The sequence below is a fragment of the Lissotriton helveticus genome, chromosome 6 (assembly GCF_964261635.1).
Source record: "Lissotriton helveticus chromosome 6, aLisHel1.1, whole genome shotgun sequence".
NCBI classification, from domain to species: Eukaryota; Metazoa; Chordata; class Amphibia; order Caudata; family Salamandridae; genus Lissotriton; species Lissotriton helveticus.
Genome location: NC_136067.1, coordinates 1,313,167,467 through 1,313,190,354, shown reverse-complemented (window position 1 = coordinate 1,313,190,354; position 22,888 = coordinate 1,313,167,467). Strand labels below are relative to the sequence as shown.

At 42.0% G+C, this 22,888-nt stretch overlaps 1 protein-coding gene across 1 annotated transcript in view; it reads right to left on the bottom strand.

Annotated features, from left to right (window-relative positions):
- MTRF1L (mitochondrial translation release factor 1 like) overlaps positions 1-22,888 on the bottom strand; it is a 265,821-nt gene that overhangs the window by 134,837 nt on the left and 108,096 nt on the right. Inside the window, exon 5 of the mRNA XM_078649049.1 lies at positions 6,579-6,696. Within this exon, the coding sequence (XP_078505175.1) occupies positions 6,579-6,696 (118 nt within the window). The remainder of the gene's footprint in view (positions 1-6,578; positions 6,697-22,888) is intronic.

The following is a 22,888-nucleotide window of genomic DNA, read 5'->3' as shown; positions in this document are numbered from 1 at the left end:
TTAGGATTGGATCTGTTGAAAAGATTATATGCAACCTTGTATTGTTCTCCTTCAGGAGTACAACTTACACTAGGTAAGAAAGTGGTCTCCCAAATGTATTTGTCGAAGGATAAACTTCCGACAGAATTGTCGCTTCTTCCTGATATTCTTTGGGCTACTGGCCCTAATGATGTGGGTCTTTTGGAAATACCACCATATGTTGTGACATTAAAAGCGAATGTTAAAATGCCACGCATTCCCCAATACAAGATCTCTAGTGAAGGTGAGAAAGTGTTGTTAGCGATCATTTATGATTTGATTGAAAAAGATGTAATCGAAGAGTCAAGAGGCAACGTTTGCAATAGTCCTGTTCTGCCTGTTTTGAAGCGTACTGACCCTTCTCAGCCACCCGTTTACAGATTTGTAATTGATCTTAGAGAGGTGAATAAAATCGTTGTGCCACAGTTTCCAGTCGTCCCTGATATCACTGCCTTATTAATGATGATTCCGACTTCTGCCACTTAGTTCTCAGTGATTGACCTGAAAAATGCCTTTTTCAGCATCTCGATTGCCAAGGAGAGTAGGGATATTTTCGGCTTCTGTTTAGGAGGACGAAGCTTCCGGTTCAAACGCGCTCCCCAAGGCTATTGTGAGAGTCCATCGATATATAGTCAGGCTTTAAAAACACAGCTTGATACGATTGTTCTACCTGATGGCGCTACCCTTATTCAGTACGTTGACGATTTGCTAGTCGCTGCAGATACTGAGGAAATTTGTAAAGAAGCAACATTGTCATTGTTGCGTCATTTGTCTGATTTGCATCACAAAGTGTCCCTTTCGAAGTTACAATATTGTCGACAAGAAGTGACCTACTTAGGTCATCTCTTATCGAAGGAGGGAAGGAAACTGACCCCAGAAAGAATTCAGGCAATTGCAAAATTGAGTGTGCCAAGGACACAGAGAGAAGTGCGTGCTTTCTTGGGTATCACGTCATATTGCAGACAATGGATACCAAATTTTTCTCTGCTGGCCAAACCTTTAGTGGCATTGACCTGTAAAGATACACCGAATCCCCTTCCATGGTCTGAGGATTGTCAGAAAAGTTTTTCCGAATTGCGTGATGCATTGTGTTCGGCTCCTGTGTTGGGTACCCCCGACTACAGTAAGCCTTTTACACTGTATGTCCATGAGAAAGAAGGTTGTGCATTGTCAGTCTTTTGGGGACAAGCAACGTCCATGTGCGTATTTTTCGTCGACTTTGGATCCGGTAGCTAGAGCGTTGCAGAGTTGCTTGAGAGCCACAGCGGCAGCAGCTGTTTCTATTCGGCAGTCTGCTGGTTTAGTGATGAATAATATGTTGATTGTAATGGTTCCACATGCAGTGGACATTTTGTTAAACAGAACCAAGACACAGCACTTAACTAGTGCTCGATTGTCAGGTTACGAGTTGACACTTTTAGCGAGTCATGTACACATAAAGAGATGCAACACGTTGAATCCAGCTACGTTGTTGCCGATTGTAGCAGAGACAGATGTTTCTGAACAGCATGATTGCGTTCTTAGGACAGAAGAAGAAACGAAAGGGAGAATAGATCTTAGGGACACTCCTCTTGCGAAATGTGATGGTACTTTATGGGTGGATGGTTCGTGCTTCAAGCTTCCGAATGGTGATACGACTGCAGCATATGCTGTTACGACTTTGCATACGATTGTTGAAGCTGCACGTATCCCACATAATTCAGCTCAAGCAGCAGAGCTGATTGCACTTACAAGAGCATGTGTGTTATCAAAAGGAATGAAAGTGACCATATATACTGACAGCCAGTATTTGGTGTGGCTCATAGTTTTGGATGATTGTGGAAAGAACGTGGGTTTCTGACTTCGCATGGAGCCAAGATACAGCATGGTCAGTTGGTGAATGAGCTTCTTGAGTTACTTACCTTGCCGTTGCAAGTCGCGATTGTGAAATGCAGTGCACATAATAAGGTTACTGATGATGTTGGTCGTGGCAATGCATTTGCTGATGAAATCGCAAAAGAAACAGCGAGGGATGTGATGAGTCGAATGTATGTTGCAGGCCATGCGAGATGGGTTTGTGACATTGGAATGTGTGAAGATACGATAGAGAGTGTGAAGTCTATTCAAGCTGAAGCCACAGAGAAAGAGTTGAGTGTGTGGAGAGAGAGTACGGGTAAATTGGATGCAAATGGTTGTTGGGTTGAATTATCAGAACATCAGCGATGGTTGATACCCGATGCATATGTGCTTGCAGTGGTTACAATGGCCCATGGAATGGCTCACATCAGTGTGAAAGGGATTTGTAAGTTGTTGGCTCCAGTATGGCAAAATGCTAGAATTCCTAAATGTGCAGAGAATGTGGTCAAGAATTGCATGGTGTGCTTGAAATACAATCCTGGTAGGGGAACCCCAACTCCAGCTGGTCATTTTGCGCCTCCAACGTACCCGTTCGAGGTTTTGCAGCTAGATTTCATCCACATGGAAAGGTGCAACAATTTAAAATACGTACTCGTTGTTGTTTGTGCCTTTTCAAGATGGGTAGAAGCATATCCCCTGAAAGATAACACTGCCATGTCCACAGCTAAAGCCCTTGTCAAAGAATTCTTCCCCAGATTTGGGTTGCCGAGAATGGTCTGGAGTGATAATGGGAGTGAATTTGTGGGTCTAGTGATGAAGAAAGTATGTGAAGGATTAGGAATCCAGCCAAGATTTCACGCTGCAAATCAACCCCAATCAGCTGGACTAGTAGAGTGCTATAATGGCACTCTAAAACTTAAACTGGCCAAAATACAAGCAAGCTCTGGTCTTAAATGGCCCGATGCCTTATCATTAGCACTTCTATCGACAAGAATGACTGTACACTCACGAGTGGGACTTAGTCCATATGAGATCGTGTTCGGCCGCCCGGCCAACATATGGGGAGTGCCTAGGCCGACAAAATTCAGTGAAATTGAACACCCTGTACTGCTTGATTATTTGTATGATCTGATGGCTAAATTGCGTGTTTTACACCAACAGGTTCACGATACTCTGCCTCAGGTCTCTGAAGCTCCAGGACATCCTATTACTCCTGGATCCTGTGTGCTGGTCAAGAATTTTCAGCAGACAAAGAATGACCAGCCCCGTTGGACCGGCCCCCACCTAGTTCTGCTATCAACAAGATCTGCCGTGCGAGTGGAAGGGAAGAAGAACTGGATCCACGGCGTACACTGCAAGAGGGTTCCTTTGCCTCTGCCGTACGACCGGTGGGTCCAGGAGGGTATTGCTGACTCTGAGACTGGGACTGTGCCTCGTTTTCTGCCTTTCAGCGATGCACGTGTAAAAGGAACAATTTCTGAAAGTGAAAGTGACAATATTTTGCAAGAGGCTGTGCCACCCTCAATCCGATTGGACACTACAGAGCCTGAACTCCTGTTCCAGGACCAGACATTACCTGGAAAAAGACGCTATAACCTGAGGCCGAGAACTATGGACTGATAAAAAATTTCCTTTTCTTTGCTATTTTTTATTTAAAAGTGCAGCTCTCTCATCTGAGAAACTTTTTATTTTTGTTTTTCGAACCACCATCCGGGTTCAGCTGTAGGGTCGCGGTTGCCGAAGTCTTTGGAGTGCAGCCGAAGACGTTAGGTCGACGGTTCTGGTTGGTCTAAGGGAGTTGCCCTGCTGACAGAAGCATTCCTTAGCATAGAACACCCTACCATCGCGAGCAGCAATTAGAAAGGATGGAGTTTTTCGAGATGGAGAGACCTGCCAAAGAGATGAGCCTTAAAGCTAAAATTTGTAGAATCATGACCAAGAAACGCTTTTTGATATTATGCATTTTCATGTTGTTTAGTGTAATGATATTTTTAATAGGATATGTTTTATTCTCTTTTCAAGTGACATTTGCACCCACAGCACAGCCCATGCCTCCTTCTACTGTTTCCTCACATTCTTTTCACCCTTTACCTGAACATGAGTCCGCTAGGAGATTAGAGTTTATCAATAACTCTTTCGTTTAGCTTTTGCACCAACACCAATTAGTAGTGAACACGACTAACTGTTGGGTGTGTGGTCTTATGCCTCACACTACTGATAAAGTTATCCCTTACCTGGTCCTGTCTTTCAGCCATAATGGTTCTGTGTGGGCATACAGAACGATGTTCATTTATGCACATGAAGTCCACCCCCTACGTTCTGTAAAAGATAATCCAAAGAATAGTGCTCTAGTTAAGGGTATAGTAGATATGATTAGAGAAGCTACTTCCTATGAGACTATCCCGAGAGATGAGACACTAGCCTATATTGGATGGAACGTGACCGGATATGGAGTTACTCTGAGTGAAAACCAGCGAGCAACGAGATCCTCCCCGATTTGGATTGTACCCCATCAGGGTCACCTATGTCTGCAAGGTAATGGCAAGAATCCCAGAGCTCAGTTAGGGAAGAGTATCTGCACTGAGACATATGTTTTTGCATCTCAGACCTCCCCTTCGTTCCTAGCAGCTAGGGGTACCTATTTCATCTGTCATGATAGAGCCTACACATGGTTGCCCCCTGACTTCTCGGGCACATGTTTTGTTTCGTTCCTGTTGCCTCCCACCTACACAGCTGCAGCAGATTACCACAAGACAAGGGTAGTTAGAGGTGTCTTCAGTAAAGAAGACACTTCAGGACAAGAATTGGGAGACTTCTTGAAGGGTTTTCTGCCGTTTTGGGGACCTATGGTTAACAGCAGGAACATACGACAATTGACAAGGGTGGTCCACCGTAATTGAAACTGCCGGTGCCCTTAGTAACTTGACTGCTGAGCTCCAATCGGATCGTCTTATGACTCTTCAGAACAGAGTTGCGTTAGATGTCATACTTGCAGACCGAGGTGGGGTATGTAAAGTGATCCAATCAAGTTGCTGCGTTTTCATTCCAGATAACGCTCCGACAGTGTACCAGGCCATTTCCAAACTACATAAGATCTCTGGATCTATTCATGTGGATAACGGAGATTGGTCGTTGATGGGGTGGTTCTGGGAACTGTTATCCGCCTGGGGATGGAAGATTCTGATGGTCATTGGGATGATCTTAGCCATTCTTTTCCTGTTCTGTCTATGCGTACAGTGTGCTCCTGCTAATTGTGGCCTCTGTGCTGCATTATGTGTAAGGAAACCTGTATCGAGAGATGAGCTAAGTAATAGGATGATGCTACAGCAACATCTCAATGATTTTATGAATATAGACCTGGACTCAGATTAGCGTGAGTGTAGGTTAATTGCCTATGTAAGGGCAAAAGGAGGGCTGTGGTACTGAAAATTGTGGACCCGTGTCATAAACATCGTCGTATCATAACGATTTTGGTATCAGCAGACCGAGAATGCCGAGTATACTATATACAAGCATTTTCGGCGTATTCGAGTGGCGAGACCACCCTGAAATCAGGGATTCCGTCCTGGACCCTCGGGTTCCATTTTGTGCATGGCAGCCATCTTGTAGTTGCCCTCACATAGGCCGATGACTAAGGCCAAAACGAGTCTTAAGGACACATACACCTTTGCTGACTTTTGTGTGACCTGGGCAAGCTGACTCCGCTGCCTGAAGCCAAACCTGTTCGGCCAGTTCCTCTCCCAGTGGCCGATCAAGATTAAGATCAAGGCACAGCATATCATTAACCTTTCATCGCATACAAACCATGCCTAATCTTACACACACCTGTCTCTGTTTCTCTCTTTATGACCTGCTTTACGATGGGGAGGTGCCCGATTTTATTAGGGGTCCGTCCGATATCTGATGAAAATGCTGGGCCTTGCCGGGTAATTGATTGTGGGCTGGACAAACTGAAAATGGGCTTGTCATCATGAATCTGCTTTTTCTTTGCCGTAGAAATATGTGAATGGTCAACTGTAAAATAAGGAATGTTTGCCTAAAGCATAATATTTTGTATAAAAAGGGATGGTTGGCTTTGTAAGTTGAGCAGTCTCCTGAGAACATACACCGTGTTGTACTTCTAGGATACCTGTTACTGGCTGCAGCCAATAAATTCGATCTTTGACTTCACCAAGAAGACTCTGTGTTTCTGTAGTCTGGGACAGGAAGGACTTGAAGTCTTAGGGTGTGTTCCCTGGCACCACTGGGTTCTTAAAAACCCAGTACTTCAGTTCCTGAGTTTGTGGGTATTATATGAGTGCTAACATAGAAAAGGTATTTTGTATTTTGGTGTCTGCCTTTCTTTTACAGCTAGCTCCCTGATCCATTGTGGTCATTAGGTACCCGTAGCAGTGGAGTGGTAAGTCGGGTACATTGGAAATACAATAGGAAGGAACAGGGTTACTGGTAGTAGAGTGTAAGGTTACCCGATTAATAAATATGGTAAATTGAAATTTATAGGCCCAATGTGCATATGGTAAAATTATAGTCGGTGACCTGCGCGCTCTATCACTACTGACAAACAGATCTAGTCTTAACTAAAGAAGCACTATTTATTGTTGACTTGGGCGGGGTGAGATGGGGCTAAGGAAGGATGACAGATAAAGAGACGGGGTGAGTGAGAATACATGCATACATCCAAAAGCCACCCTGAACCATGTCCTTTCCCTTCTTGCTGTGCTTACCTGTTGGGATGTGAACAATCCGCACCGCACTATCAGTGGTGTTTACATGTTGGCCACCAGCTCCACTTGCTCTCTTTGTCTCAATTCGTAGGTCCTTAGGAATAATTTTCAGATTGATCTGCAGAAAAGGGTAATAACAGTTAAGAATAAATATCACTGGAAACAAATACACTTGATTTATTAAATGTTTGCATAACATTTGGGGATATGAGCCTTATTTCCCACTAAAACAGAAGCTGTGAACAAGCAGGAGCCCTTCGTGTAATCTCCTCAGGTTTGGTTTACGCTCAGCATTCAGCCAGATGCTTGGAGGCTGACTGAGTGGAGAGTGTAGCCTTTACTTGTTGTGCAGTGCCTGCTACTCTGCAATGACCTTCTTCAGACTAGAGGCCAAAAAGTGTGCCTTCCTACTAACCCTGCAGCTCCTGCTTATCCAGAACCTTCTGTCCCAGTAGCAGTTGCTGTTCTGAGACTGAAACAGAAAGACTACAGGACCGCTACTCTATCATTCCATCAACATTAGGAAGAGTTTGAAAGGAGAGCAGATCAACGTGTAGGGCTTCGTCAAACATTGCCAGTGAGGGTCAAACAGTTTCATAAGGGGCTTGCTCAAACATTTCCAGATTCTCAGTTAGGAATTATTTTTAAAAAAAATGTTTGTGCATGTCTTAAGTTGGGTCTATCACTGTAACACGTCCAATCTTTAGATGAAATCAGAAGGAACTGTTTAGAGGTGCTAGAATCCATGAGGCTTACAAAACGAAGGCAGACTGTAGAGAAATGTCTTTTAATTACGCCTGAAACTACAAGAAAGATCCTATTTGGGAAACCGAATTAAAGACGAAAGACACAACAATATGATTCATTATCATCTTCGCCAATGTACACAGAGACCTCAAACCGGTCAACAATCAAAATTGGTATGTAAATTCCAATGTCATTTTAAAAACACACCTGGATGAGCATCCGTAATATTTAGGAAACTGCGAAACCTGAAAAGAACTCTCTGTCCATCAGAATATTTACATTTTTTTTTCAAACCACTTTATTCGGTTACTGAAAACCATAAAAGTACAATTCATTAGATCACAATACATTACATAAAACACATATGGTACACAGTAAAAACACATACATTCTACAATAAAATTGCGTAACCGATTCTTCAATAATAGGGCGATTTAAGAAAATTAGGGCGGGAATAAAACAAAATTCATGAATACATAAAATCTTCAGTATGGTTAAAACAATAAGGGCAATACACCATCACAATAAAAAATAGTTTAGTGATAAAAAGGCAAGTATTTAAAACGTAGTAACATGGGCTTTACAGTATTCTTATACCAGCATGGGGTGCCGGATTTTTCGAAGTCTCACTGCTGCGACAAGAAAGCTCGCAATATTAAAAATTACCCATGGATCATTAAGCTTTTGTAAGTACAATAGAGCGGGCTTAACCTGAATAAAGCCTCTCCCTTTTAAGAGTGGGACTTAAAACCTCCTGCGGATAGTGCAATAATGATCACAAAACATAATAAAGTGCATTGTGTCCTGTATCGAAAAATTATCACAGGTACAGGGACCTAAATCACACGTCCTGCTCCAGTCTTGTGAATTTCCCATATAAAAATGAATTAAGTTAAAACGGAATCTCGTTAGAGGCAGACGTTGAAATGGTTTAGTAACAATCCTGAGATAGGGTTCAATCTCAGGGATAGTTTTTTTTTACAAGAAATGGATTTTAACCGTAGGTTTCATTAGTTCAGTCTCCTCCCTCTCTACCTTCATCTGATCCAATAAGTGTATTTGTACCCATACCAACTCATCTTTAGTTACTTTTTCCGGAGAATTGAATAAGTCTGGACGTCCAAGCTTAGTTAAAATATTCTTGACATAATTCAGCCATGGAATTTTGTTGACTTGGTCCAGGGTGACACAATCCCGGATTATCTTATAGTTCAGCGTTAATTGGGGGTTAAGCCAAGTTTTAAGCCAGCAGAGCACCGGAGCCCACCTCAACCTGTCTGTCACATAGCCAACCCCTAGTTCCTGGTGAATTGAAAAAGTAGCAGTGGATTGGGGTACAGACAGAAGGGAGCGTAGAAATTTATTTTCAACTATTTGTATCTCCTCCATCGGTTTATATCCCCATATTGCTGAGTCATACAATGCAATCGCTATACATTTAGATTTACAGATATTAAGCATTGCATCCATCAGTTTAGGCCCCATTCGCTGCACAAAATCATTCACAGCAGCCGTTGACCTAGCCATCGCATTTGCTTTAACTTTTTCTTCAGATACCCAGGAACCCTTCTCATAAAAAAAAAACTCCCAGATAAGTGAAAGAGGTCACCTTAGTCAATTTTACATAATCACTAAGAAAAGTTTTTGGTTTTTTGGGTTTCCGGCCCAGAGTCATTACATGAGATTTGGCTATATTTATCGCTAAATCTAGAGATTTCATGTAGGCCCCAAAGGAATCTAAAAGCCTTTGGAGCCCTATAGCTGTACGGGCCAATAGGACAGCATAATCCGCGTAGAGGAGCACAGGAATGAGCCTGTCCCCTACCCGAGGTATGTCCAGACTAGCCATTTCTAAAAACTTGCCCGGATTATTAATATACAAAGTAAAAAGTAGTGGTGCTAAAATACATCCTTGGCGGACACCTCTGCCTGATGTAAAGTGTCTTGTGCATTTTCCTTCTTGGTTGACCGTCACTCTAGCGGTGAGATCCCTTTGTAGATCGGCCAAGAAGTAGACTAACCTAGGATCAATGCCCATATCTAACAGGATGTGCCAGAGCTTGGATCTATTTACCAGGTCGAAAGCAGACGACAGATCCATAAAAGCCAGCTGAAGCGTCCCTGCTTTAGCTATAGTGTATTTACCAGCTAGTAAATATAGATTAAGACACTGAACCAAAGTACCCCTACCGCTTTTAAAACTATATTGTAAATTAGACAAAACCTCATTTTAATCTGGCCAATCCGTTAATTTCTTTAAGATCACTCTTCCTAAAACTTTCACTGCAGAGTCTATTAGTGAGATTGGCCTATAACAACGAGGGTCCCCTCTCTGTCCCATTTTAAAAATCGGGATAATAGTAATGAATGCCCATGATGGCGGAAAACCCTGACGGCTTGACACATTAAAAATATTTGTCAGGATTTTAGCCCAAAAGTGTGGATTTTGTTTGTATAAATCTGACGGTACGCCATCTGGGCCAGGAGCCTTATTGCTACTCATTTGTATAATTGCCAATTCCAGTTCACCTTCATTAAAGACTATTTTGTGGGAGCCCCTTCTGGAATCACAACTAATTGGCACTTCCTGGCTATTAGTGGCCTCATATATATATCTTCAAAGTGGGAAAACCATTGGTCTTCCGTGATATTACATTCAACGGGGGTGTTCACTGTCCCACTAAAAAAAGGTTTGTTGACAATGGCCCAAAAGCCAGAGCTATCTTTTATCACCTCTACTGATAGCAGAGCAGACCATGCATCTTATTTAATTTCCTTCTTACGTGTCGATAGTGCAAGCTTGTACTCTTCACGTAACCTAACTACTATAATAGTGTCACTCCCCGTGCTTTAAAAGTGGGAACCCTCTCTTCGTGGTCAAATGAGCTCGATTCAAAAAGATCTATGGTGGCCAAAAGCTCATCCAAACACTCTCCCTGTTGTGTGTGTTCAAAGTGTGGCATTGGGAAGTTGGCCGACCCTAGAGGTTCTTCCCCCTGACAGTTCAGATTACACATATGAATATTAAAGTCACCCATAATTATAACAGAATAATACGTGGTTTGTTTCGAACAGTACATTTCTAAAAAACATTTTAATTTAAGTAAATGTTCATTTGTAGAACTGCTTTCTCCTGAATTATAAAAGTTTACAAACAACACTTTATTTGAGTTGTGGGCGGTATATTCGATTGCCAAACAGTTGAAAGAGCCCACATCCACCATTCTATGAGCCCCTGTCAATTTAAGTGAGAAGAGCAGAAGGAGACGCCCTCTTGCCCTACCTGATGGAGATGGTTGCACAGGGACGCCATAGGATTTATATCCGTCCACCCAAAAATTGTTGGCCAGATAAGTATCCCAGGTCTCCTGTAACCCAGCTATATCATACTCTTTTAACAGACACCGCCACCTAGGATACTCTTTTTCATCAGAATATAATAAAGTCATACACAAGATCAGAATAGAACAAGTATTTCAATATACCAGAACCACTGCAATTCTTAACATGCTTCCACTACAATATGTGAGACTGGGACATGAACAAAACCAAAACGTACAAAACAGAACGAGAATGCAAAATTACACTATTTTTCACTGAGCATGAAATCCAATGTGAAAGCTTCAAGCCACAAAGGAAATGAGCAAGAATAACTTCTGACTCAGACTGAAACAGAAGTGCACACCATCTCTTCAAAACCATAGGTTTCACAAAATGTTTCACTTTTTGTCCTAATTGGAAAATTGATAATTTGAGAATTGTAATTGATTAGCTAAATTGTATATATTCCTATTATTTGAAATTAAACCAGGCTCATTTCTCCTTAAAAGAACAATTTCAAAAAAGAAACGATAAAAATTGGTCAGTCTCTCCAAAATAAGTGTATTAAGAGCCTAATTAGAAGTCAGGTGCAATCAGGAACAATACACGGCTCCCTCAAGTAATCTGCCTAACACCACCAATCTTGTTTAAAAGTATGTGTCAGTAATTTGGCTCAACACAACACGGTCACACATTTTTTAGCACTTTTACATTAAATTACATTGAGCAACAGAGGTTTCCAGGGTGGAGGATTGTGTGGAAGATGGGTATTGAGGAATAGATGTTAGATGATTAACAAGTTATGCTATTGCATTATGACAGACAGCAGCCAAGACTTCAAAGTGTTAACTAGGAATGCAGTCATACAAAAAGATTAATCATGGTGCAGGCTTGTAGTTTGGTAAATGATTTTCACTTGACGTGCTTTTGTTGTGAGTTCACGCTCGTGTCTTATTTTTTTTCTCCTCAATGCTGATGTGCACTGTGTAGGGCAGCGGTTCTTAACCTTTTGACTTCTTTGGAATCCCACGTAATCATTAATGGAATCCAGAGATCATCACTGAGTTATTATTAGAAGCTGTGAACCCCCGGCTAAACATTTTCCATGATATGTACCACAAAACAATACACAAAAATACAAAAACAAGTGCTCAAATATTGAAATCTGCCTAATTCACAAATATAGAAACAGTTTTGCAATTTTGCTTCACAGTATTCATTAATTGATTCATTTTAATATTACTTAATTTTGTGAAACAGTCGCAGACCACCAAGGGTCCTTGGATCACAGGTTTAGAACGACTGGTGTAGGGCACAGACATCGTCAACAGAAGCCTTTCCAGCTACATGCTAGTGGAGCTGAAAATGAGCCCCAGCAATGTTGGACAAATGGGGCTTCAGCATCTAAAAGCTCAGGGGCGGATGGATGAGGATTTCACACATTTCCTCAGGGAGGAGGGAGAGCTATGTTTATGACCTAAAGTTTTGGTTCAATCTACATTTACTCGGAGGCCTTCACGAAAGTGATTAGGGAGAAGGCTATGACATATCTGTGAAATAAGGAATGTGATAAAGAGGTAGAAAGAAACAGGTCATACTGAATTTAAAAAGTTAGTGCTTAAGCTAGCATCCACATATTAGGCAAAGAATACTTGGATGACCATGCAATTCCAGCTGTATGAGCGGTGGACAAAACTGAAAAAATCCTACACTGTTGTGTCACATGTGATGTGGTGATTCACATAGGGATTTGGTGGCAAGAGCAGCAGTTATAGCAAGTAGGCCTAAGCAGACTGGAAAGGGTTGAAAGAGTTTATTAGGGACACCAGAGTGCATTGCTCAGTGGAACTGAGCTCAAGGAACTAGGCTTCACACTTATTACTGAAGAACGGCTAGCCACCATCTCTGTAGGGTGCCAAGGGAATCATTGCAGGTGAGGGTCTCCCCAACCACTTGCAAGCTGCAACAATTGCAATGATAGCCAGGGCAGGCGGCAAATTTACCACTATATTATCCATTTTCTCATTCTAACATTACGGTTAAGGTTCTTCTTGCTAATGAACTGTTGAGGGGTTTCCAATTATCAATATTTCCTGGCCAAACTGGTGAGGGTTTGCACAATTTTGTGTTCATTCATAATGCCATAGCCCATTCCCACTTTCTTTCAGGCCCATCCATGCTCATCCTTGTTGACTTAAAGAAAGTGTTTAATACCCTGGACGGGAACTATCTTGGTCACATTCTTTGGAAGAGGAGTGTCTGCCACTGCCCCACAGCTAATTACTTGGGCCAGGTAGCAAGTGTGAAGGTGAACTGGTCTCTCTCTGCCACATTTCGTATTGAACAGGGGATCAGGACATCATGAGCCACACTGCTCTACTGAATCTGGTGTCCCAACCAAGGTAGTTTTACACTCTGTCAAACCTCTATTACGAATTAGCCGTCAGATCATTTTCAAAGTCACAGAAAGCTCAAACTTATGGGTGGGGAGGAATTTCTAAATTAGCCCCAGACACAGCAGGAAAGGCAAATTGCTGTGCCCATCTTGGACGACAGATTGAGATTGCTTTTATATAGTATAATCGATCAATGAACTGTACATTGTTTGGTTTGTGGAACATATTGTACCATCCAAAACAAAGTAATATTGAGTTTAAATGTAAACAAATCTTGGCAAAATAATATTTCTTATTGAGACAAAATAGTCGACAGCTTAGTTGCATAGCACCGAATTTGGCTCCGTAAATTAGCATGTCCTGGAAATATTTGCATCTGTATACGAGTTTCCATTGCTTGAAGAATAATTAATCGAATAGCTTCAATGTTCAATATAACAGCCAATAACAGTGGTAACTAGATGGACTTGTTTTTTCAAAGAGGGAATATCTGTTGTTTACGCAAGCATTTGGTACTGATCTACAAGCTTTTAATAGCCGGGTTTTTCATAATCCTGTAGGCACTTTTGACAAATGTATTATATTTTTCTAATAAACCCTGGGGATCAAGATTGCATGAATAAAGGAGGATAACATTAAAGGGGTAGGAATCTTCAGTTTTTGAATTGGTAATGAATTAGGAAAACTGCACAGAGGCTAGTCTCACTAAATTTCGCTACCTGCGGGATGCTACAAAAAAAAAACACCACCACAAACTAAATCTTTTCCAAAACGGGAAAGCATAGAAGAATAATCGACAATTAGTGATCAGTGAGGATAAGAGATGAACCTATAAACAAAAAAAGATCACATACAATATTTCTGTAGGGACATTTAGCAGTATCATCAACAGGGAGGCGGTCCTTTACAACTACTACACAGTTTTCATAGTATTATGCATATACTCCATCAGCTTCTCATGAAGAACGTTACAGAAGATCTGTAGCGATGGAGGGTAATTTCCTCAATTTATTCCAACAGTCTCATTCATTTATTGGGCGCCAAGTTCCATGAACGGAGTAGCTGAAAATCCCACTGCAATTTGAAAGTTATTTTTTATTCAATAAGAATAGATTTCCTTTCTTGAAGAAAAGGGGCTTCAAAGTTGTCCAAGATGGAGGGCTCATGATTAGGGTTCCAGCATGTATAACACATATTAACACCTTGGGTACTCATGACGAGGTCCGCTCGTCATGAGCTACGGCGCTCCGGTGCTCATGACGAGCTGAGCTCGTCATGACCGCGCCCGTTCCGTGGAACGCTCTCACTCTGGGCTGATTCCCCGGCTGTGCTGAACGTTCCATGGGAACGGGTGTGGCCATGACGAGCTCAGCTAGTCATGAGCACCGGAGCGCCGTAGCTCATGACGAGCTGACCTCGTCATGAGCACCGGGGCGCTGTACGCGCCCACCCGCCCCCCAGCACAGCGGGGTTAAGGAAAATGAAGAATGTGCTGGAGGGGACAGAAGAGCAAGTTACTTACAGCGGGTAACATCACTTTGTTATGTAAAAACTGGTGTAAGAAGTGTCAACTGACACAGCTTGAAGCTCACTGGCCCGCCTCGCTAATATAATGGCGCTAAGAAGACTGTTTTGAAAGTCAAGAGTCACAGAGGGCAACTGTGTTAGAGGCTCAAAGTGAAGAACTTATCAGACACGTGAGGACCCGATTGAGGTCCCTTTGGTGCATCACAAAGGGGGTAGGAGGGCACAAGTGCTGGAAATCTTTCAGAAAACAATTCACAACAGGTGACTTAAACTGGGAAGGTTGGTGCAGTAACAGCAGTAAAGCCGAAATGCCTGACCAGTAACACTTAAAAGTGCATAGGAAAAGGCCTTGATGGACTAAAGATAAAATAAACAGCAACACTTCCAACAGTGGTGCAAAAAGGAGGTCCACATAAGGTGAGGAGCACCAGACCACAAACTAATCCCAACGACAGGCGAATACCGTTTTGGTGGAGGAACATCTACCTGCCAGGATGACATCCCAGACCTTGGAAGGAAGAAAGAAAACTCTCAACTGCTGCAGTTCAATATCCCTGCTTAAATATGGAGCGTGGGAAGATTCGGATGCAGGACACTGCCCTGCTAAAGTGACAGGAGATTCTTCTTAAGGGGCAGACTGATCAGAGGACCAATGCTCATGCTCAGGAGTTCACTATACCATACTCTCTGTACTCAATCCAAAGCCACTGGGATGACTTGGGTCCATTTATTCATAATCTTCTTGAGAACTTGGGACAGGAACTTGGGATCAGCAAAAGGCATACAGTAGTTCTGAGTTTCACTCAAAACAGAATAAATCTCTGAGAGAGAGTCGCTTTAAAAACTCAAACTCAAACTCACAGAAGTGCTGAAATTGCACTTTCTTGCCGAAGGATAACAGATTGAGCCAAGATTTTCCCCATTCCTGGAAGTGACCTTGTACCACCTCCGGGTGTGTTTGCCATTTGTGATCTGAAATGCTTCGATGGCTGAGTTTGTCCACAATGGTGTTCAAGGAGCTTGCCAGGAAAATTGCCTGCTGATCCAGTGAAATCCAGAGGCGCAAAGCATTTATGATACTATTAGACATTGACTAATCCCAGCAGAGACAGTTTGTCTTTTTTGGACCAGCGCCATTTGAACTTCAACCAACCGAGAGGGAGAGGAAGAGGGCGAGGCAACTACAACTCTCAGCCTCAATTCCTTCAACGTCCACGGACGCGGAGCTAAAAGAATTGGGAGCAATAGACAAAGCACCAATCATTACCCTTTCCAAACATGAGTTGTCACACAGAGACACAACTTTTGGAAAGGGTTTGGGCTTCGCTTTTTGCTCCCCCATAGATAGATACACAATAGAAAGGGACCTACAAAGTTTTTTTCGAAAGATAAGGCTAAATGCCTTCTTTGAAGGTAAAGACAAACCATCTAGTACTAACTTGTCCGGCTTGAAGTTGAAATCTTCTTGGAGACCTCAGATTAATATGGTTAAAAAGGATATTAATGCCTTTCAGAGGAGTGTAGATAAGGGTATTGATGACCTTTTAAAACAAAAAAGTTGGACCAGTAATAATTTAAATAATGAAGAAAGATTAGCCTTGAAAAATGTAGAAGATTGTGTGCACTTGACAATAAAATCAGCCGATAAAGGCGGTAGTGTAGCCCTGATGGACACTAAGGACTATAATAGAAGAATGCCTTTACTGTTAGAAAATAAAGAGCACTATCAAACAGACAAGAATGGACATCACTGATGGATAACATTAGAAGAGTGTTGGACCAAGCAAAGGAAGATAACATTATTTGTGAGGAAGAATGGGCTTTTTTGCTCAATAATAATCTGAGTGTGCCGGCACTATAGGGTCTCCCAAAAATACACAAAAATATGACAGACCCCCCATGAGACCTATTGTTTCAAGCATTGGATCATTAACAGAGCCGTTGAGTGGAGTGGTGTGGCTCACTGGTTAGAGGCGGCAGACCTGGGAGCAGAAGTCGGCCCGGGACCAGGGTTCAATTCCCGACGCGGCAGGGTCGTGGACCAGGGTCAGCGGACTCGACAATTCTCGCTTCGGTGCCTACTCTAACCTGGGGTCCCACTCGGCAACTCTGGGCATTAGCTTGCCTAATCTCCACAACGCCCCATCAACGCCGGGGATGCCTGGCTCCACCTTAGGGAATTCCCAGTAGGGACCATCCCACAGGGAAAGCCAGGACGGGTTCCCCAGCGGTATACAGCGCCGGGACGCCCCTTTGCTGGGGCAGCTGTGCGCTTTACAAGTATACGACATTTAACATTTAACATTTAAGTAAATATGCAGATATTTTTCTGAAACCATTAGTCACTCAGCAAAAAGCATACATTAAGGACACTACGGCCATTATCCATAAAATAGAAGGTCTTGCTTTTAACCCAGATACACAATTTCTTGTGAGTTTAGATATAGAAGCCCTATATACTAATAGTCCTCAGAATGCAACCATTGAAATGATTGAATCTCTTTTTAGTGTAGAAGACAGAGATCTAAATCCCCAACAGACCTTTATTGTTGATTGTGTGACTTTGGTACTCAAAAATAACCTATTTCTGTTTAATAATCAGTTCTACAAACAAGTGAAGGGCACCAGCATGGGGGCTACCTGTGCTCCGAGCCTGGCCTGTATATATGTAGCGCAATTTGAGGAGGTGCATATATTTAACAGCATGGCACCGTTCTATGAGAACATATCTGCGTGGTCAAGATTCATTGACGACGTGTTCTTCATTTGGACAGGGACATCTGAGAGCCTGACAGACTTCATTGATTGGCTAAATTTGGGAGATGTTAATTTGAAATTTACCTCCCAAAGAGACAGCAAGATGTGCATTTCTAGATATAGTCATCAAACACATTGATGGAGTATTGAACGTTGAACTATATACCAAACCAACGGATAGGAATACCATGCTCCACTTTAAAAGTAACCATCCTTCTTGCCAAAAGGACAACATCCCTGTTGGGCAATTGTTAAGGCTAAAAAGGAATTGTACAACTGTAAGAGACTTTGATAAACATGCCGATCTACTAAAACAAAAATTCTTAGAAAGAGGCTATCCCAAACCGCTCGTCCGCCATGCATACAAGCGAGCCAGATAATTTAATAGAGACAACTTGTTTGAGATAGATCAGAAAAAGAAAAAAGACTTAGGTCAACAACCCTTAATTTTCGTAACCAACTACAGCACTATTAGTAATAAAGTGAAGAACATAATTAATAAGAACTGGCACTTAATAAATAATAAGAAACAGGAGCGGTTACCAAAACCCATGTTCTCATACAGGAGAAACCGTACGATTAGAAATACTTTGGTACATACATACAGACAGACTATAAAATATACACAATTGAGCATAAATACAGCACCTCTACCTACAGGCACCTTTCCATGCAGGGGATGTGTAAACTGTGAGTCTATCATTAGAGGCAATAGTTTTTTGTACAATGATGCAACAATAAAAATCAGAAGTTTTATGAACTGTAGAACTAAGAACCTCATCTATATGATTCAATGCCCATGTAACTATGCCTATGTAGGCGAAACAAGTAGGGAGATACGCCTGAGGCTGAATGAACACAGATCTGCAATTAGGACACACAAACAGGGTGCCGCTTTAACTAAACACTGGAGAGAAGCAGGACATACCATCAATGATCTTAAATGGTGTGGACTGGAGACAGTAGAACTTTATATGAGAGGTGGTGACATTAATAGTAAACGAAAGAAGCGTGAGCAATACTACATGTCCCGCCTGAACAGCGTAAGAGCAGGCATGAATAGTAAAGAGGATTGGGAAAGGATAGTATAATCCACAAACCCCCCCAGCAAGGTAATATCTTGATATAATACTGTGATAATAAGCATTACATTGTATATTAGGTACCATTATATACCTTGTCCTCATAGAGATCTGAAATGTGCATCATTGGACCAATGTTATTGTTCTTCCGCAGAATGATTGTAAATCCAGGAGGCTAAGTCATTGGATGCACGTTTCTTTTTGATACAATTTCAGAAAGACATAAAAAGTATATTAGTGGACCCCCGTGTCCTAATGACGATAACTAGGAGAATAAAATAGATAAAGAGAAAGGTTCTTTATTTATCATTAAAAATGGCTGCTATATTCCGTGTCCACTTATGGGGCAAGCTAAATTGAACACAATTCAATGGGATACTGATGGTATCCTTTTTTTGCGAAGCAATGGTCAAAATGTAAAACATTAATATTTAAACCATATGAAAGGGATAATATGCATGATGTAAAAGCGTTGCAATGGAATCTGCGATACTCCTAAGTATATGCAGCGATCCTAACCCTGCTATTAACCTAAATATATAATCAAAACCTATATTTTGTAGGAAGTGTGTAGATATAAATCGCAATAAGAACAATAAAGTTATGGTTTTTTTCAAGATACGCACATAAAAAAAACTGCAGAGGGAGCCATGGATATGACGTAATTACAACCAATGGGCTCCGGTTTCTTATTTAAACGCGAGTTAGGGGATCCAATCAAACTTCGTGTTTTAAAAAAACGAAGCGGGACGACGAAAAACAGTTCGAAGACAGACGGAGCAGGGAGGCCGTACTATTTCCACCCGGTAAGACTTCCTAGCACTATTGTTTAGAGAAAAATAAAATTGCACCCCAAGATGGGAGGGAGGGCGAATTCCCATAGGAATAGCAAAATCACGTACGAGGACACCCCTGAATAAAGTATTGAATATTAATCACGCACGGTTTTGCTGCATACAGTACTATTGAAGGGAGAATACCCAGGAATTTACTGCAAGATAGACAGATCGATATAAAATCATCCATTTCGAACGAGGGACAGACTAAGAATATTTATGTCCCCCGAGTAGATAAACTATCTGACTAGACTTTTCATCTGTCCTCTAAATCGTTTTCCCCTATATTGTTCTAATTGATAAAAGGACTAACCGGGAAATCTCTACAAGCGATAGATACGCGATCAGAACTGAGACCGGGATAAAGGACGGTTAAATTGACCGACTCCACATTTTATTTTAGGTGAGTGGTCGATAATGATATTGTAAAAAAGGAGAAAGACAAGATGAGACGCGCCCACAAAATTAAAAACATTCCATTTTTTTCATATAGTCTCAAGACACATGATTGGGATTAATTAACCGCATGCGTGCGGGCGGAATTCCGCCCGTACGCTGGGTTTTGCGAAAGCGCATGTTACGTGACGAGATGGGCTCGTCATGAGCGTGCGAGGAGGCTACGCCATGACGAGCCCAGCTCGTCATGAGCGTCGAAGGGGTTAAACGGTGGCTCCGCTGTCTTTATTGGACCTTACCCTCGACCGAACATATAGGTAACAGGACTACTAGCCAGATAAGAAGATAGAATACCTAGGATGAGGATCTATTATAATCATGATTTTAAATGTTTCCTATCCAGGCAACTGGATTGCAAAGAGTGCCAAACGGTGACCCATATATCCACAATTTGGGCTGGTGATGAAACACACCCAATTTAGAGAGTGAATAAATCTTTATACGTGCTAAATATAAGGTATGCTAATAGTGTATTCCACCTTCTTGAGGATGTGGTTTTGTAGGTAATTAATTTATAATGTATTATGCTCGATAGGCTCCTGTAGTTTAAACTGTGTTTGTGGCTATAACAATGCACTTGCAAAAATAATGAACAAAACTGTAAAAGAATGTGGCTAAATGTTTAATGTAATACCCTGGTGGGTTACATAACAAAATGCAGTATATCAATTAGGAATATGTGCAAATGCCTTAGTGTACAACTGTGATTAATTTGTTTCCATGTGGACCCCCACAATACTTGTTATGAACAATAACTGTCACTTTATGAAAATAGTAATTATGTGTTTTTTTTAATTCAGAAACTGTCCTGAAGAAGGTGTTTTTAACTTCGAAAAAACCGAAACGCTGCGTCGACAACTACTTCTGTTTTAGCTCATGATCCAGTACTGTGTTACTGGTTTTTAATTCTACAGTGGTTTTATATTGATATGACTGTTTTGTATATAAAATGATTATGAATAACAGAGTACTGAATAAATATGTATGAATTTTTCTCGGAATAACCTGTGACAGTCTTGTTTGGTGCTGCCGTTAATAGCTTCATAGCCATTGTGTTTACCTTGTAGTAATGTATAGCGTACTTCTCTCATAAGATATAGTGCATTCATAACCATAAAGGTGGGTTGGTGATGCATTGTGGTCCTTTGACCAATTGGGAATTTCGTTTTTTGACCATCGACTCCCCTTGTCCCATATTGGATGAGTAAGGGGCCTCCCTTTTCATTTACTACTATTAGGAAAGATACATAGACCATCAACTCCATTGTGTGTAACCGATTCCATTTGTTGTGCTCTCACACATTTGCAGGGTGGGGAGGGGATGTTTTTCACTCTTCACTTGTTTTCCCTCCTCACCGTGCAGAGCAAGCTGGAACATGTGTGTGATGCGCGCTTGGTACCTTTCAGGGCAGAGATTGTTGCTGCCAGAGAAATGTGTGGAATGTACAGTTCTGTTTTTAAATCAAAACGCAGGGGCCTAGTCAGCGGCTGTCTTGACCCCGACACAGACCAGTATGGTCAGGTCAGTTTTCTTAACAGAGGAAAGGGGGTGAGGATTCTAGAAACTTCTCTTCAAGTTGAGTAAAAGGTATCAAAGGGGCAAAATCTTGGAGATGAAACAAAAGCTTGCCTGCTGGGGTGGACGCAATGCCACAGGAAAAATCTTCGGTAGTTCCAATCGAGAAGTCTGCCTGACCATCAATGGCTTCCCGGTTGAACTGACCAGAATGCTGGGTGAAACTTGCTCGGTAGGGTTTCCTCTTTATCCTTTATACACTTTATGTACATACTTTCTGAATTTCTTTGAGCAATGTACATATTTTATATGTCTCCTTGTCTCGTTTATCAGTTATTTGCATTTCACTCTTTTTTGAGGTTATTTGAGAACTTTGTTAACCAAGATATTTTGCCTTCGTTTTAAAAGTGTTAAATTGTTAAATGCACGTGTTTCATTTTAAACTCACTTGAATCAGTTTCCTTGACTTTTCTTGAGAGTGCTGAGCTCTTTTTGTATGTGTGATATTTAAAGGTGCAGTGGTACATTTGCCTCAGCTTGAGAGTGTGGATTTTAGCTGTGTCCTATTGTTTCAAATCAGAAGAAATACAGCCTCCTACTACATGCTGTAAAATGGTACCTCACCCTGTCTGTTGCAATCCCACATGGCAGCAGTGTTGTCCGTGAACACCTGATTCAGCCTCCCATTGATAGATATAAGGGAGGCTTTCAATGTCAAGCATACAACTCTCAGCAGCAGAAGACTGATATTAAACTAAGATCCCCACAGAGACAAGAGTTCTTTGATCTCCACCGCTCCCAGATGCCACCCCAACCCAGAAGTGGTGTATCGGTCATCACTGTCAGATCTACGTGGGGAAGAGAGAGGCGCCTGCCGCAGACATAATCGTGGATTGTCAGCCAGCACTGCAGATCTTTTCCAGTCTCCTTCAAAATCTGGAACAGGGCGGAGAGGTTCCCCTGCTACTTCACCCACTGAGACTTCAGAGCTAGCATATGCCATTTGGCATACTTTACCAGCAGGATGCAGGCGGCCATCAGATCCAGCAGCCTGAGAGTCAGTCTCACTGAAATCCAAGATAGAGGCTAAAACATTGGGATCATAGCCCAAACATCCTGGACTCTGCTCCAGTATGTAGGAGTGGAACTGCAATGTATCCGTAATGGCTCAGATTAAAGGGAGCATCATAGAAGGACTCAGGTGTGACTTTTGCAGGTTGAAAGTAAACCCCAGTGACTGCAAAAGGTTTGCCGCATTCTGGAGGTGGGTAATAAATGCCTGGGGCGAGCACGCTTTCACGAGCCAGTTGTCGATGTAGGAGGAAGAATGAAACCCTCAACTTTTGAAGATGAGCTGCAAACACTGCCATCACTTTCGTGAAAACCCGAGGGGTGCTGGTGAGGCCGAAAGTGAGCAAAGTGACCTGAAAATGCTTAATGCCCACCCTGAATCAACGCCTGTGGACTGGCAGGACAGGGATGTGAAAATAAGCATTCTGCAAATCCAACGCTACCATCCAGTCTCCAGGGTAGCAGGTCCTGAGCTTGGGTGAGCATTTTGGATTTCTATTTTCGCAGAAAGGTGTAGTGAGGGCACAGATCTAGTATAGGATGAAGTCCTTCATCATTTTTCTGCATCAGAAAGATGTGGGAGTAGAGATCACGACCTACT